The 15,374-nt window shown below is 43.8% G+C and overlaps 1 protein-coding gene across 2 annotated transcripts; it reads left to right on the forward strand.

Annotated features, from left to right (window-relative positions):
- The first annotated feature begins 509 nt into the window (after positions 1-509).
- DCK (deoxycytidine kinase) lies at positions 510-10,078 on the forward strand. Of its 2 annotated transcripts, none has more exons than XM_088531672.1 (7): positions 510-586; positions 1,511-1,629; positions 3,336-3,532; positions 4,308-4,455; positions 6,468-6,583; positions 6,939-7,038; positions 9,978-10,078. In XM_088531672.1, exons 1-7 carry the CDS (start codon positions 517-519, stop codon positions 10,002-10,004), a joined length of 777 nt encoding a protein of 258 aa, XP_088387798.1. In that variant the 5' UTR covers positions 510-516; the 3' UTR covers positions 10,005-10,078. The 2 variants fall into 2 exon arrangements, with proteins under 2 accessions (XP_088387798.1, XP_088387799.1); XM_088531673.1 differs by having other exon boundaries at positions 3,339-3,532.
- Positions 10,079-15,374: the final 5,296 nt, after the last annotated feature.

Genomic DNA, 15,374 nt, shown 5'->3' on the forward strand with positions numbered 1-15,374 from the left:
GGGGGTGCGGATAGGGAGCTGAGGGGCTATGCTGCAAGGGGTGGCCGCTGTCTTTCCTGCTGTCACAAAAGCTGTGGCAGAATCTGCCGCGTTTCTAAGGGCGCGGAGCAGGAGCTGGAGCCCAGGCGCCCGCTCCGCGCTGAGGACGGGGAAGCTCGTCGCACAAGTGGCGCTCGGCGATCGATGCGCTGCGCCTGCCGCTACTCTCCCCTGGATCCCTCGCGCCGGGATCGGCTGCGCGCCCTTCCGCTTCCCGCCGGCCGGTCGCGCGCGTGGGACGCCCGCGCGCTCGTCCCGGCCCCTCGTATGGACCTTTTTGGCCCTCGCGGCCGCTCGTACGGGCCGCCGCGGGGCGGGCGCTGCTAGTGACGTCACGCTCCCGCCGCGCGCCAAATTTGAAGGCGGCGGCGGGGCGCGCGCGCGCGCGGCGGCAGCGGAAGGGGCGGCCGTTATTTCCGTTGGCGCCTCACGCTCCCCGCTGCTCCAGGCGCTCGCGGAGAGGGGCTCGGTGCCGCCATGGCCACCCCTCCCAAGCGCGGCAGGCGCGAGGGCGCCATCAAGAAGGTGGCTGTGGAGGGCAACATCGGTGAGCGGCGCCTCCGCCGGGGGCCGGGAGGCGCGTGGGGGCCAGGGCCGCGCGGAGGTACCGGCGGGATGCGCCGGCTGCGCGGTGCGAGCAGGCCGGGAAGCACCGGGAGGGACCGTATCCCACAGCGTTGGGAACGGGAATTGTGATGTACCCCCAGAGCTCCCGGATGAGGCCTCTCCCGCAGTTGCTTTTGTTTACCCTTAATGCCTGCTTTGAGCGCAGGCCCCTACCTCCGAGTTGCAATATTTGCTGCCCTGTGAGGAAGAGGGGCTTGTCCAGCGGCTGGGAAGGGCTGGGCAGCTGCTCACGAGCCCGTGCTCCTCGCAGAAACGGAGGCCAGACATTGCAAAGAGTTTCTGCTTCTTTCCTGATAACATCAATATTAGCTGGGGAGCCTTTCTCAGCTTGAAATTTCTCGGTTTCCTGAGCGGTTTCAGCTGGTGGCTGCCTCTTCCCTGTCCTATGGGAGGGGAACTGGTAGTGTGAGCCCTTCATTTCTCTTATGTGTCTTAAATGCTCTTTTTTTTTTGTCTGCTGTAATACATGGCAATTGGAACAGTTTTGTAACAGAGATTGGACCATTAATTGTATATAAAACACTAAGACTGTGTGTTCTAGTAGCAAAAGTAACTTTCTAGAATTTACATAATTGATCTGGACTGAACCTCACTGTTGTTTTGGCCTTTTGTTAAATTTAGATTTGTTGTGGCCCTTTTTTTATTATTATCATCTTTAAAGAAAAAGAAATCCTTCTGGCTTTAATCCTTGATGATTTGGGATGAACTATGCTCTCTGATTCAAGCTTTACTAAGTTACCTTGCTAAGACTAAGTTACAGGTCCTGAAAATCAATTCTGAAATAGTTAGAGGGACAGAATCGCTGTTTTTTTGACCACACTTCTTGTGTTTTTTTTTTCTGCAGCGGCTGGGAAATCAACCTTTGTGAATATTCTCAAACAAGCTGATGAAGAATGGGAAGTTGTTCCTGAGCCTGTAGCAAGATGGTGCAATGTTCAACAAAATGCTGATGAGGATGGCGAGGTACGATTAGAAAAAAACTAAGATGAAATTTTTCAATTGGTTAGATACTCTTCTAATTTCAGAAGACTGATATATCTGATAAAGCAAGCATTTTAAAACATACATTTGCTTGCCACCAGTCCATTGATTCTTATTATGTTACTGGGTTTCCCATTGTATTGCAAATGATGATTTTTGATTAGGCTGGCTTATGCTGTTCCAGTGGCTAGCCTAAAAAATAGACCATCTAGCCTAAAAAATATATTTTAGAATAAACATCATTAAATTTTATGCAGAACTTTCAGTGCATGTGAACTGGCCGGGTGAGAGCAGGGGCTTGCATAGCTGGTCCTGGAAGGTGACCTTAAAAAATACTTAGCAAATCATGAATATACTGCTAAGCTGTTTATAGTATATGCTTCCCCTCAGTTATCCTTATTCTGAGTTAGAAAGTTCTAGTAGGTCATTTGTTTGTTTTGCTTTGCTTGTGTGTGTTTTTTGGGAGGGAAGGGGGAGTGTAATAGTGAAGCAAATGGATTACAAAGCCAGATGAAAATCTTTTTCTTTAAGGAAATAACTGACATGCTAGTTCCTTGAAGGTCAAGTCTCTTAAAGTATTTGTGATTTAGATATAATTCCACATCCCTCACAATAATATCTGAAGCTGGACCTACTAAACTTCTCTTTTCTCCAGTGCTTGGTTTGGTTTGCAGATTTGTGGCAGTATGCTTGATTCCTAAAAATTTGTTAGAAACACTGAAAGCAAGATTCCTCTAGTACAGATGGGAGAGTGCACTGTTTGTGTCTGCGTCCACACAGTGTATCTTACAGTGGTGCTTGCGCTGTCAATAGCTGAAAAAGTCTTGGTGGTTTTCTTTTAATGTAGCTTTGTGCAAAAAGATGTTGTTTCACCTTTTCATTTTTATTAAAATGTATTGTTTCTTCATTACTAGTTGTAATGAAAGCTGAGTTTTCTTTTCAGCTGTAACCTGAAATACTTCAAGTGACTTAATATCAGACTTTTTACTATAGTGTTAATCAATAATGTTGCCATGTTTTCCAGAGGATGAGTTTATACCTCTTCATTTTCGGGTGATGAGGTATAGATACACAGAGGGGCTTGTGCAATGTCACTGAAGCTCCATCTCTTCAGACTGATTAGGGAGTGCGAAGACGTGTTGTGGACAGGGCCCTAGGCCTGTTAAACTGTTACGACCATGTTACAGCCATGACATCCAACTCTCACCTTCCAAAGGGAAGCAGCCCTGTTCAGACCCGTGTGGGGCACATCCCTAGGCTGCCCTGCTGCCTCCCCTAGGCCACAACTTGGCAGAGTGCTCGTGGCACAAGCAGTAAGTACTAAGCTAGCCTATCTACCAAGTTAGGCTCACATTTGTTCAAGGAGCATGAATTAGCTAGCGTGCTGTTGACTTCTAGTTCTGAAAAGCTGTCATTCTTTTACTGAAGTTTGCATGTAGCAATGGAAGTTTTGTGATGCTTCTTGAGCATTTTAAACCCCACAGATTAAAATAGTTGTGTTCGTTCAGCTCAGGGCTGTAGCAGGAATTGACTGCTTGCATTTCTGTCTTGTATATAGATAGGTTTGAAAGGCAAACGGCACCAAACATGAAATAGAGCTTGAACAGCTTTAATGCAGTAGAGTGGCTGTGCCGTAGTCCGATACCCTACCCCTACGTGCTCAGAGGGCCGCTCTGTCTGTTTAAAAGCAGGAGCTGACCACGTCTCAGAGGAGCGGTGGCAACGTGCTGCGCATGATGTACGAGAAGCCGGATCGGTGGTCCTTCACCTTCCAGACGTACGCGTGCCTCAGCCGGATCCGCGCCCAGCTCCGCTCCCTCGACGGGAAGCTGCGCGAGGCCGAGAATCCTGTCGTCTTCTTCGAGAGATCTGTCTACAGCGACAGGTACGTTGGGCCTGGGGTCGTTGCAGCAAAGGGTAAAACCCTCCCAAATAAAACACGTGAAGAAAGCAAAAGGAGTGTGTGTGTCATTTTTAATTTATTTTTTAGGACTGCTTTGGTTATAGTTTTGATAGTGCTGAGTCACAGGAGTATCAATAAACAGCTTAACTTTTTGCTAAGGTGTTGACAGTGCAGTCATTTTTCTGGTTTGAGGATTTATAAATTTGGTGTATACACTTGATTAAGTGTGTGAAGTATCTTCTTTGTGAGTGAGTTCCTTGTGTTTTGCGTGCTCCTGCTACTCTTTAAAGAGAGCAGGGGAAGTAGGCCTTGCGAATAACTGTCTCTTAATCTGCCATTTATTCTTGTTTTCTTTCTTGCTCTTTGCAGCAACTCTAGCTATTTCATATAGCCATCCCTATCAGGTGCTGGTTTCATAACCTCAGACTCAAGCATTGAATCCTGTCATAATTTTGGAGGACTTCTTGTTTTCCAGTATGCTGTAAATAAAGGATTCCAGTATTTCAGTGGCGAGGTAAAGAGTCTAGGTGGCCTGTGGGCTCTTCCTGAGCAGGTACCTGACTGCTCTCCGCAGACAACTCGACGGACAACTGCAATAGGAATAGTTAGAGATAAGGATGCCAACTTTTCCGATACCTCAAAAGTCACAAAATGACTGCTCAGTGACACTCTTACCTCCTGCTGAGTGTTCAATACAGGCAAAATGATAACCTTTTTCAAGCTTTTCTTTGCTCACAGAAGTGTTTCACATTTGCAGGTACATCTTTGCAGCTAACTTGTACGAGTCTGATTGTATGAATGAGACCGAATGGACTATTTACCAAGACTGGCACGATTGGATGAACAAGCAGTTTGGTCAAAGTCTAGTGCTGGATGGCATCATTTATCTCAGAGCTACTCCTGAGGTGAGGAATAAACATTTATGGTCTCATAGAGAATGGGAGTGTGTGCTCTGTGAGGATTTGTTTTTGTGTATATTTCGACAGTATTGTTTCTAAAAACCAACTAAACAAAAAACAAATAGTTTTTAGCTGTACTTGCAGGCCCTTTTTATGAGGAAGGAATACCATGCCTTTAAGCCTTGCTAATAAGGTCACAGTTCTCTTGGGTTCTGCAGGAAACATTTGCATTTGAAATTCTAGCCCTTTCCTGCTACAATTTACCCACAGTTGCGATGAACTGTCTTCTTCCTTGTTTCAATAGCAATGGAGAGAATGGTGAGTCAGTAGTATTTTTATGAGAGTTTTTTTTTTTAAAAAAAAAAATCTTGCTGGAAGACTGGCTGCAGTGAGGGGTTTGTTGAGGCCGGATGCTAAGACCTGCTGATGCATTCGCGTGGCTGCCTCCTGTGAGCTCCAGTCAATGGCCTGTAGCTGAGCTCTGTTACCTGTAATCCTGGAAGCAGGATTTTTCCTATCCAGCCTGTTTCTGGGCGCTGGGAGATGGTTAGCTTTAGTGCTGTGGGATCAGATCTGGAACAGGCCAGGAAGCAGTTGAGGCAATATCCTTGAAGTTAACTTAAAGGTTGAACTAAACTGTAGGCACGTGTATTTTCAAAACCTTGAGTTAGCCTTGCCTCTCATCATAACAGTCCTATTGTTCAGAGTTCAATTCAGATTGTAATAGTTCCCTGAAGATGATATTGCTTGAGTTAATAGTAACACAGGCTGGAAACACTGGAAATACTTAATACAAGAATGGTCTTCACAAGTGTTACAGCTGATGTTGTGTATATTTTCTGTTGCTGTTGACTTTACAGTTTGCCATCAGAGTTATAGTATCTCAGACCTGTGTGTGTGTTTGCCATACATTTATGTTTGTTATTCTTGCTTGGTATTTTTGTCCTAGCAACATATATTTGGGTCCATTAGGAAAATGTGAGAATTGTTTCCAGACTATAAAAGCATTGTGTCTAAATGATAAAAGAAAACAGAAAATAGCATTGATAGTAAAAGCGAGTGAAAAGTATAAGTTGCCATAGGAGCATTGCTATGATAAATAAAATATTTTATAGTTCATGCCACAGGCAACTGGCAGGGGAGGAAAGCCCTTTCATGTGGGACAAGTGAGCTAAGCCAGATGAATGCACTTGCTGTATGTGATGCTTTAGCACAGTGCTATGATGTTTCAGTATCTAATGTCTTTTAAGAACGATAACAACTTAATATCTCTCTTGAGGGTGAAACTTAAAGGCACAAGAGGGAAAAATTAAGATTTTTGAAAGAGTTATAGTAACTAAAAGGTCACTTCCCTACCTTGCTTATGGCTTTAGTTACTGTTGTAGACAACTCCCTCGTGTCATGTGCTGGAGTTGCAGGGAGGACCTCCTGGCAAGGCTCTCCATTGTGCGTCATCTGCTCCCGCCTCTCACCTCCAAGTCAAGAATACCCATCTAAACTGCAAAACAAAACAGTTTAGATTGCCTTGTTATTAAGGCTCTTGATCTGCTCAGGCTTGTAGTGCATGATTGCATTCTAAAACTGGGTTTCTTAAAGCCGGAAATACCAAACGAGATCTTGAAATGCCTGTCTGTAATGTCATTCCCATACCACTGTGCTCTGTCTGGTCTTCCTTTTATTTAAAGCTTTTTGAGACCTTTCCTTGTAGTCAGAGGGTTTTATTTTGTTTTGTTTTTTTTTTTGTTTTTCTTTTGATTTTTTCCTGCTTTTCTTTTGGTAGGAAAGATGCAGTCAGCAGGTTATGTCAGCTGCACGTGGAATAAGGTTTCCACTCTCCTGAACTTAGTTAGCAATTTGCATATTCATGTTAGGCAGAGTGGCATGTTTAGCCTGGTAGGAAGAGGTTGGCAAAAACAGCCTTGGAAGATTAGGCTGCTTCTTCCTTCTGCAAACACAACCCATCTACATACACATATTTAGGTAGATATAAAAAATGTATTTATATATTTTGTCTTTAGAAATGCTTAAATAGGATTTACTTGCGTGGAAGAGATGAAGAGCAAGAAATTCCCATTGAATATCTGGAGAAGCTTCATTACAAGCACGAAAGTTGGCTTCAGCATAGAACATTGCGGTAGGATTTGTTTAGTGATCACTATAAGATCTCTGTAGGGGTGTTTCCTAATACTTTTTTGCACTAGTGAAACTTGAGCTTTCTTCTGAAATGGCAAGTTTAATTAAAAATATATTGCAATATTCAGTTGAGTTGAACATGAGCTGCTGGGGGAATTCCATGCTCAAGAATCAATAGCTTATCCTAGAAGCGTCACTGTACATCTAAACTTCTTTGATTCTTATAGTCAGAATCGATGGCTGTATTTAAAAACACTTCTCATGGAAATTTCCAAGATGAGTACTCTGATAGCAACTCACACCATGTCCTATTTGCCATTAGTAATGTTTCTTTCTTTGCTCCTATTCCAATACAGAACTGATTTTGAATACCTACAGGAAATCCCTATTTTAACATTAGATGTTAATGAAGACTTCAAAGGCAAAAAGGACAGATATGATCACATGACTGAAAAGGTAAGCCTTGACAAGCAGAACAAATTGATCATGATGGCTAATTGCCAGCTTGCTGAATGAATTCAGGATCCTTCTTGTATCTCAGCTTGTTGTGTTCTTTGAAGTTTGAACCTGTGTATCCATGTAATTTCCTATGTAGAGGTTTTATTTTGTTTTTTAATCGAAAACAGGCCTATTGCAGAGAATTTCCCCTCTTGTCTTTGTCTGCAAATACGATGACTACTTTTAGATAATCCCCAGTGCTTTAAAAGAGCTGTTACTTGCTAAGTTCCACTTCTGAGACGGTTCAGATATCCTCAGAAATGTGGTGGGAGTCTGAGAAAAAGGAGCTGTTGAGGCAGAGAGAGAAGAATGCAGATGTAAGGCAGGTGTCTCAGGCAGAATGTGTGAAGATGCAGTGCAAAACCACGACAACAGGAAATCAAAACCTCACTAAACCGGGAGCTGAGTTTTAACCAAAAGCAGCAAGCCAATGGAAGGCTGTTCTAGGCTTTGCAGACCTTTCTAGCTAAGGAAAAGAGAGTAAGGGACTAATCCTTCTAGCTCTTGTTAAGTCTATGCTAATAAACAGCTGTACAGCTAGTGCAAAAAAGCATCCTTTGCCTTAAAATTAATAGGCTTCACTGTGTCGTCATTCTTCTAAAATGTTTAAGCCATGGAGTTAAATTCACATAATTAGGAGTCACGCAACCTGCTACAGTACTGCTAAGTTAGAGGCTTTTTGATTAGCTTGGCAATACCATCAAAACTGTCCCTTTCAGCCATACTTTTTAGTCCTCAAAATCCTTCTCGGTACTGCTTCTTTAAACTTGGCTTCAATACTTGAAAAAAAAATTGTTCGGTATAGAAGAATGCCCAGCTGAAATTTCTGTTTGGAGATGAGTTAATTTTTAGTTAGCATGAAAGGGTGCTTTATATATTTATTTAATAAAGGTATATAAAATTTTTTAAGGTTAGGCTAAACCATCAAGACCTCTGATATACTAACTGCTAAGGTTTCTGGCATTTGAATCATGAGGAGATTCAGCTGAGGACAAGGTGACTTTTTTGTATGTGTGTGTGTTGCAGTAAGGTACAGAGGGTAGCAATGATATTGTGCTTTATTTTTCCCCCCTCTTCAGCACAACTTGATTACCTTTGGGGAAAAGCTACTATGTCCTTTGATTTATAGCAGCTTTTATCATCTTTCCTCTTATAAGCTTGTTAATTGATGGAACAACTGGACATCCCAGGTGTAAAGTGAATATGTTTTCAATCTGCCCCATGAGAATGAAGCCAATCTGAGGTACCTAAATGGGAGTTTTGGAGGAGCTGACCCCTGTGTGGCTGTCAGCTCATCTGGGAGCAGCCAAAGCCCAGGGCTGGCCTTATTTTATTATTTCCTAAGTGGAGGTCCTGAGCTTCCCCAGTCTTCCCAAGACTGAGTGCTTTAGCCTCCAGAATGTGCTCTTGTTTCCTGGGGACCAGGAAACCGCTTCCTCCTTCTCTGTGATGTGCTCAGTTCCAAAGACCGATCCTGAAATTGTCTAACGCAAATCAGTATGATAGGCTTCATCAGGTGATGCTTTTTAAAAAGGGAATTGCTTTCTCGTGACACCCTTATAGTGAGAATATTAGCACAGTTCTCTGTTCCCTTCTCCATGAGAAAGGATTTTACTTTTTTTTTTTTTTTTTTTTCTCCTTGAGTCTTGAAGTAGGAAAGGAAGGCTCAGAATTTCAGAATGTGATTCAAGATTTGTTTCTATTTCACAGCACGAATTTGGACAAGATGCTTGGACGAATTATTTGCAGATGAGGGTCAATGTATGATAGCCTTTGCCAATAACATGACAGCCATGTTCTGTTGTGAGCTGGTTTCCTTCTATACCGTTGCCCAACTTGAGCAGGTGGAGTGGGAAGCGCTCCCAGTTCTGCCTGCCTTAAAGGCAGCTACTAGGATGCTCCCCAGTGTGAGAGGAGTCGATTGCCAGTCGCAGTTTTCCTTGGCTCCTGTAGAGCTCAGGTGTATCCCACAAGGAAGGTGCCTTGGCCCTCGCTGCCATCCCTCCTTTCAAAGGAGGCAGTGGTTACTGCGGCACGCTCGGCTGGGGGCAGCGCAGAGGGAAGAAGTCGTGCATTGCTGTGGTGAGAAGGGAGCTCCAAGCGCAGCGTCTCCCTACAATTTGGGATATGACACTTTGGGACTCGAACTTAAAAGGCTGTTGTGTGTAGCAGCTGCACCTTGAAGTGTTGTGCTGTCACGCGCCTGGCATGCTGTCTGCCTTGGATGTCGCTTGCCCTGCAGTCAGGAGGATCGTTTGAGATGCTCTGTTGGGTCTCCGTGTAGGATCACAGATCTCTGATTCAAGGCTCTAGATATCATGCTGTGGTTCAGAATTTCGCCATTAATTTTTAGTCCCTGTGGCCATTCAGTCTGTTGTTAAAATACTGGAGACTGTGTTAAACACAAACTGAAATACCTCTAGCATCCAATCTGAGTGCTGTGCTCTTGCTAGAGGTTGCTTTATTTCTTTTCCAGCCTCTCATTCTGAGGAACCTACTAACTAGATGCGTTGGGCAGTTTGTTAACACAGGGCATGAACAGCATCACGAGCAGTTGTGACCTAGTATATTATAAACTCTACAGCATTTGACGTAATCGTTATCTTCCTTTCATTTAGATTAGCCTGGCCCTTAATTCCCTGGTGTAGGGCTGTACTTTGGCAGCCCTGGAGAAACAAGCATCAGTGCAATGCATAGCTCTGTGCCTGCTCAAGCACAGCTGTTGTGACTGTACAAGTGCTTAACAGACAAGAAACTGCGTAGCCAGCCCTAATTTAGTCTACCTAATTACTGTATCTTGTAACACAGCATAAACAATTGGGGACGTAAACATCGTTGCTGTCTATTTGTCCTGATAAATACTTCATTTGATTGACAATATTTGTTTCTTTTTGCAGGTCAAAGAATTTTTGAGCACGCTATAATCCTCTTTGAAGCATAGGCAGAGTCAAACTGTTGCAAACATCTGTGAGATCAAAGTCTGAAGTACAGCTTCTGCTTTCGTAGAGAGCCTCTGGAGAGGCAGGACTCAACCCTGTTAATTAATTGTGAGGAACAAACCAACTTTCCGTATAGAGAAATTATTAAATAAACCTGAGGTCTGCTCAGTGTTACTTTATATAACACAAAAAAAAAGTATTGAAGGGACTAGAATCTAGAGTTTCCAGATATTACAGGTCTCTTTTAATTGGAGAAATTAGTTCTGGAATATCTTATTTTTTAATTTATTTTGCTCCCAGTATCTACTTAATTTCCAGCAAGGTAGTGGTTTCTCTAGAACTGTTGTTAACTTAAAGTGGATGTGATTCACTACTGATGACCTAGCGTTCCAAGAGACAAAAAAGGTAAAAACAGTGTGTGCTGGTGAGGGTACTAATACAGTTTTGTATTTCAAAGTGGAAAAAAAGAATCTGACAGTGTTGATAGGTGAAGCACTTCTCAGAATACACGGAATTGAAACAAAAGCCTAACCTCTGAAATTTGGAAGCTGTTATATAAGATTTTTGTTTCTGTTTTTGTGGTGCACTGTGAACTAAGATATTAAGAATTTTTTCATTTCTTTAGCATATTGCTTTCAGGTTTCATTTTTTTTTTTTTTTTTCAATATTAAGTCAGTTTTGGTAGTTCAAGTTGTCTTTTTCTGTAGATGAGTAAGTTTGCTAGATGAATATTGCAAAGAGAAGAAAATTTTGCAAATGGTCTTCACTGCTAAATGACACGTCCCTAAACATACTTACCTGCTTTTTGGATATCAGAGCGGGGTTCCTGCTTTCATTCTAACTTCTCCCAGTTGTGAACTGGAACCTCTGGGTATTTATAGGTGATTCTGCTGTATGCAGAGCAGGCCTCCTTCATGGTCATGTTGCCTTAGGAAGGGGGCAGCATTGTGGCATAGCTGCTTCTTTAGTGCATTGCTTTTATTTTTTCATTCTTTTTGTGACTAAGTCACCTTTGTTTCAGGTGCAGAAATAATATAAATTATACAGGGTATGCATCTTTCAAGCATTGTGTTTTATGTGCTGTTCTGCTTTAAACATTTCTGAATGATGGCGCACGTGGCTTGTCGAATGCAATTTTGAATTGTAAAACATTTTATTGTCTCTGTGGTGCCTGTGATATCTGCTAATTGGAGATGAAATTTCTTCCTTGGTGGTTGGAATTGTGCTGGCATCCAACTATTGACTGAAAAATAAAAACGGACAGAAAAACTTGGTTGATGCTTAATATTTTTAGCACCTTGATGTCATGTGGCTAATAATGTGTAGGTTGCCTGTACAGATCCTATGAATTCAAGCTGACGTATGCTCAGGGTATTTGATGTACAAGCTCCCTATCATGTCTGAAGCAGTATTACTGGCTTCAGACTTTTCCACACGTGGAAAATAGGCTCACTTGGACAGAGGCATAGGATCATATTAAATAGTATGTGTGTGTAATTTGCTAAACCGTAAAACTGCTTTGTATAATAATTATGTTACAGTAGAAATCTGTATTATTGGTATTATGGTAAAAATGCTTGTTTTGGACTTCCAGATTGTCTGATAAAAGGAAAGCTTTTTGAGATCTTTGCTGTAGACATGAAGTGAGATGGATGAAGATTCAGTTATGATAAAATTAAAACACGTGGCAGGAACTCTTACAATATTCTTGGCAACAGCCTGAAAGGTAACAGCTCATTTTGACTAAAATTGCAATATTTCCTGTGGTTTCAGCTGTCAAAATCATGAATTTAATTATAGGAATTGGAGTGACAATGCTCACTTGAAGGAGTAAGCGGGTCTGAAGTCTAATGAAGACTTTTTTTTTTTTTTTTTCCAAACTCATCACTGTGCGCACACAAATTCTGTGGCACATTATCTGCATCCCGTTCCAGAGCGCTTGACAAAATCTCCGAGTGCCAAGTCTGGATTCAAAGGAGCAACCAATTATTTGAATGGTTCTAATTGCTGCGCACAAAATAAAATGTTTCAGGGCTTTGATAATAGCTGGACTGAAGCACAAGTAGCTCCAGTTATTTGTATGTAGGACAGATGCAGCGTAAGTGGAAGCGGAGAGGGGCTTGCACTGCTCTGCCTGGGCTTCAGCTCGAACCTCGCAGCTCCAGCCCTGCCTCCGATTGGAAAGTCTGGTGGTATCCTTTGCTTTTCCTAAACCTATTCCAGGCTAGCCTAAATATCACTGTTGTGTTTGTGCATTAGAGAATATGAACAGTTTCTGAATTGGTATCTACTCTTTGGAGATGATGCTGGTGGAATTTTCCTTTTTTTTTTCTTTTTTTCTTTTTTTCTTTTCAGTCTTTGAGTGTTGTACCCCTTTCTCTTCCCTTGGGTTAGGATATCTATGAAACTACCTAGAAATGTTATATCGTTTTGACTGAGTGTCATCCCGACTGGGAAACAATCAGTGTGCAGGTTTCAGGATATTTGTCAGTATATTTTCCAGTTAGGATACAGATTCAAGTACTAATGGGTAGCATAGGTAGTATTTCACTTGCTGTGCAAGCATGCATATGGGATGTTTGCTAGCAGTAGACGTAGTATTACCTCATTTTTTTTCAGTCCTTATAGTTACTTCTGTTCTCTAGAGTGGATTTTAACTGCTCTTAATATGAATGCTGCTTAGAACAGCAGTTATTTTTTCTTACTCGGTGTGAGCTGTTTCTAATCTATGTTTATTTAAGCTGGCTTGATGATATTGTATATACAATGTGGTTAGTGTTGAGATTTTTCTATTTCCAGTAATTCAAGACTTCAGAAATGTATTTAAGTGACAAAGGACCGCACCATGAACTCCTAAGTGCAGCATGGGGGAAAGCATGTGTAGTAATAATGAAATCATAACTTTGGAAAAGAAAACGTGTGGAATGGCTAGGGCCCAAAGGCTGTGGCCCAGCTGGGCATATGGATTCCAAGGTTGTATTCCCGGCTCCCGTTTATGCTCGGATTGTGACCTTGAGCAAATCAGTCTGCACCTCAGGCTTTTGGTCTCTAAAATATTGATATCTCCCTATCTCTCCAGAAGGCTGGAGGATTAGCTAGTTAATATTTATGTGCTGCTTTGAGGGTCTAAAGTGCTCTATTAAATAATTGAGAAGAAAAAACAAGGCAGCGTTTTTAGGCTCTTCACTATGGTATTTTGATGCCCTCATAAAAGGGGCAACCGGCCCAGGCTCATGGCCGGTAGAGATTATTTATTTGTTAGAAATCGGATTAAAAGCCATCAGCAAAACAGGGCTGGCACGTAGTCGTGTTCATTCACAAGCTGTGCTGCCGCAAAGGAGCGGGGGGAACCGCTAGCGCAAACTGCGCGGGGTTGGCGGCAGGAGCGGTGCCGCGAGCTCCCGCGGACGCGCATGGGTCGCGCGCGGGATTTGCCACCGGAGGGTCACCGCATCCTCAGCTGCTGCTCGCTGGGACAGGGAATGGCCCTGGGAAGGGTCAGGGCCTTGCTTGGCCACAGCAAAAGCATTAAACTGATTAATAAATGCTCTGCTGAAGGAGATGATTTTGGATCTGCGGCGGGAGCGCAGCACAGCCATCCCCGCGCTGGATTAACACTGAGAAGGCCGAGCGCACGGCAGGCGTTTTGACACTAGCAGGGCTCTGCGCAGCCGCTCGGCTCGCAGCTAACGCCGATGCCGGCGCCTCTGGCTGCTGACGCGCTCCTAGCGCTGAGTGTTACGACGGGCAGCGAGCACCGTCCGTGCTCGTGGGGGACAAGTAAGCTCTGAGGAATTGGGCTACGGGCAGCCATGCACAGTGCTTAACGTATATAACGTGCAGAGGCTAATGTCTTGGCTGTTGCACGCCAGTGATTTTTTTTTTTTTTCTTTGCTGGTAGGTCAAGATTTCAATCCACAGATGTTAGATAATATGACAGAAGCATAAATAAGACCATAGCATGTGCTGTTGTCACCCATTCCTTGATTTCTGCTATTTGCTTCTCCTGGGTGGGATAAGCATTACACATCTGTGAATCTTCAGAAGGTCAAGTAAGTCCAGCTGGGGCTACTGAACAGTTTGTGTAAGTTTGCTGGCTAATAACCATGGCAGCCTTGGAGACGTGTGGCGGGATCTCGAGGCCCTCTGCAGAGGGCTCTGTTGGACCTCTTCCCTGTCCTGTCTCCAGAATTCCCCTCCTGTGAGTTATGTTGCTTCCGTCTCCAGCTACCACATAAGATGCTGAAACTTGTCTTCAGATAACTAGTAGCAACATTTCCTTGCATGAGTTTCGAAGACTTGCTAAAGCCCCGGTCCTACTACTATGCAGCGACCTGTGGATGCGGTATCTGCCGCTCTGGTTTAGGATCTTGCATCACTCAGTTTTCAGTGCTGAGTAGTTCTCCTTCTCTGAGTGTTGTTCCATAGGGAACTTCATTCCATCCTTTTGCTTCTTTTCTTGGACTCTTTTCTGCTGGGCTTCCTTATTGCTTCTGTATTGTTTTCTCCCATGTTAGCCCAGCTGATAGCTGAGTTTCTTGTGCCTCCTTCCTGGCTTCAGTGCTCTGTCAGTGTCCACTGAAAACGTGCTCTTACTTCGTAACTACCTCTGGATTTGCCTTCGCAGCCCTCCAAACTGTAGCTGCTGCTCCCTGGCGAGTTTTCCGTGCCCTGCGGGTGCTGTTCTCCCCATGGGGCCTCAGGCGACCTCCTCGCTGCGCGCAGCGGCCTCAGGTCAGTGACTGCTTTGTTGCAGCGAGCTGTGCCGGGCTGCCTGCCTGGGCTCTGGGCGCCCGCAGCGCCAAGCGCTGCCGTCGCTGCGCGGCCAGTGGGTTCTCATCTCCACGACTTGTTTTGGGAGCGTTTATTGCAATGCTCCAGCAGAGCTGGGTAGGTATTTCATGTTTTTATTATCTTTTGCCTTTGGCAATAGTTTCCTTCCTGTCTCTGCCTTGCTGTGGTCTAGGCAGCTCGTTGTCTGCTTGTTTCTAGCTCCTTGTAAACGGGGTTTGTGTGCAGTGTGCTGTGGCCATGGCCTGCTAGGATGCCATAGCTGTCACAGTGTGCCCTCACTACGCTTCTTTATGAACTGTGCTTGAAATATTCAGACTGGTGCACGATAGATTACTGTGTACCATGGCAAAGAAATAGGGTCCCTTCTAGGGAAGGGGGCAGTTTTATGTCTCGGAGTCTACTGAGTTTCCAGGAGGCTTCAAATATTCCTGCTCTTGAACAGTCTCTGTTCTTAACAGGCCTCATGCCATTGCGTGTGCACAAAGCATCAGGTTTTCATGGCTCGTGAGTGCTCTGCTGTGCTTATCTGCTGAGGCTTGAAGGAGGTACTCATCCAGCTGG

The sequence above is a fragment of the Tinamus guttatus genome, unplaced genomic scaffold (genome assembly GCF_059628265.1).
Source record: "Tinamus guttatus ecotype Peru unplaced genomic scaffold, ASM5962826v1 Tinamus_guttatus_pri_ptg000423l, whole genome shotgun sequence".
Classification (NCBI taxonomy): domain Eukaryota; kingdom Metazoa; phylum Chordata; class Aves; order Tinamiformes; family Tinamidae; genus Tinamus; species Tinamus guttatus.

Excerpts from the sequence above, each read along its gene's own strand:
- DCK (XM_088531672.1), top strand. The coding sequence starts at position 517 with ATGGCCACCCCTCCCAAGCGCGGCAGGCGCGAGGGCGCCATCAAGAAG. Across the intron at positions 587-1,510 it reads GGCTGTGGAGGGCAACATCG|CGGCTGGGAAATCAACCTTT; the intron begins GTGAGCGGCGCC and ends TTTTTTCTGCAG. Across the intron at positions 3,533-4,307 it reads AGATCTGTCTACAGCGACAG|GTACATCTTTGCAGCTAACT; the intron begins GTACGTTGGGCC and ends TCACATTTGCAG.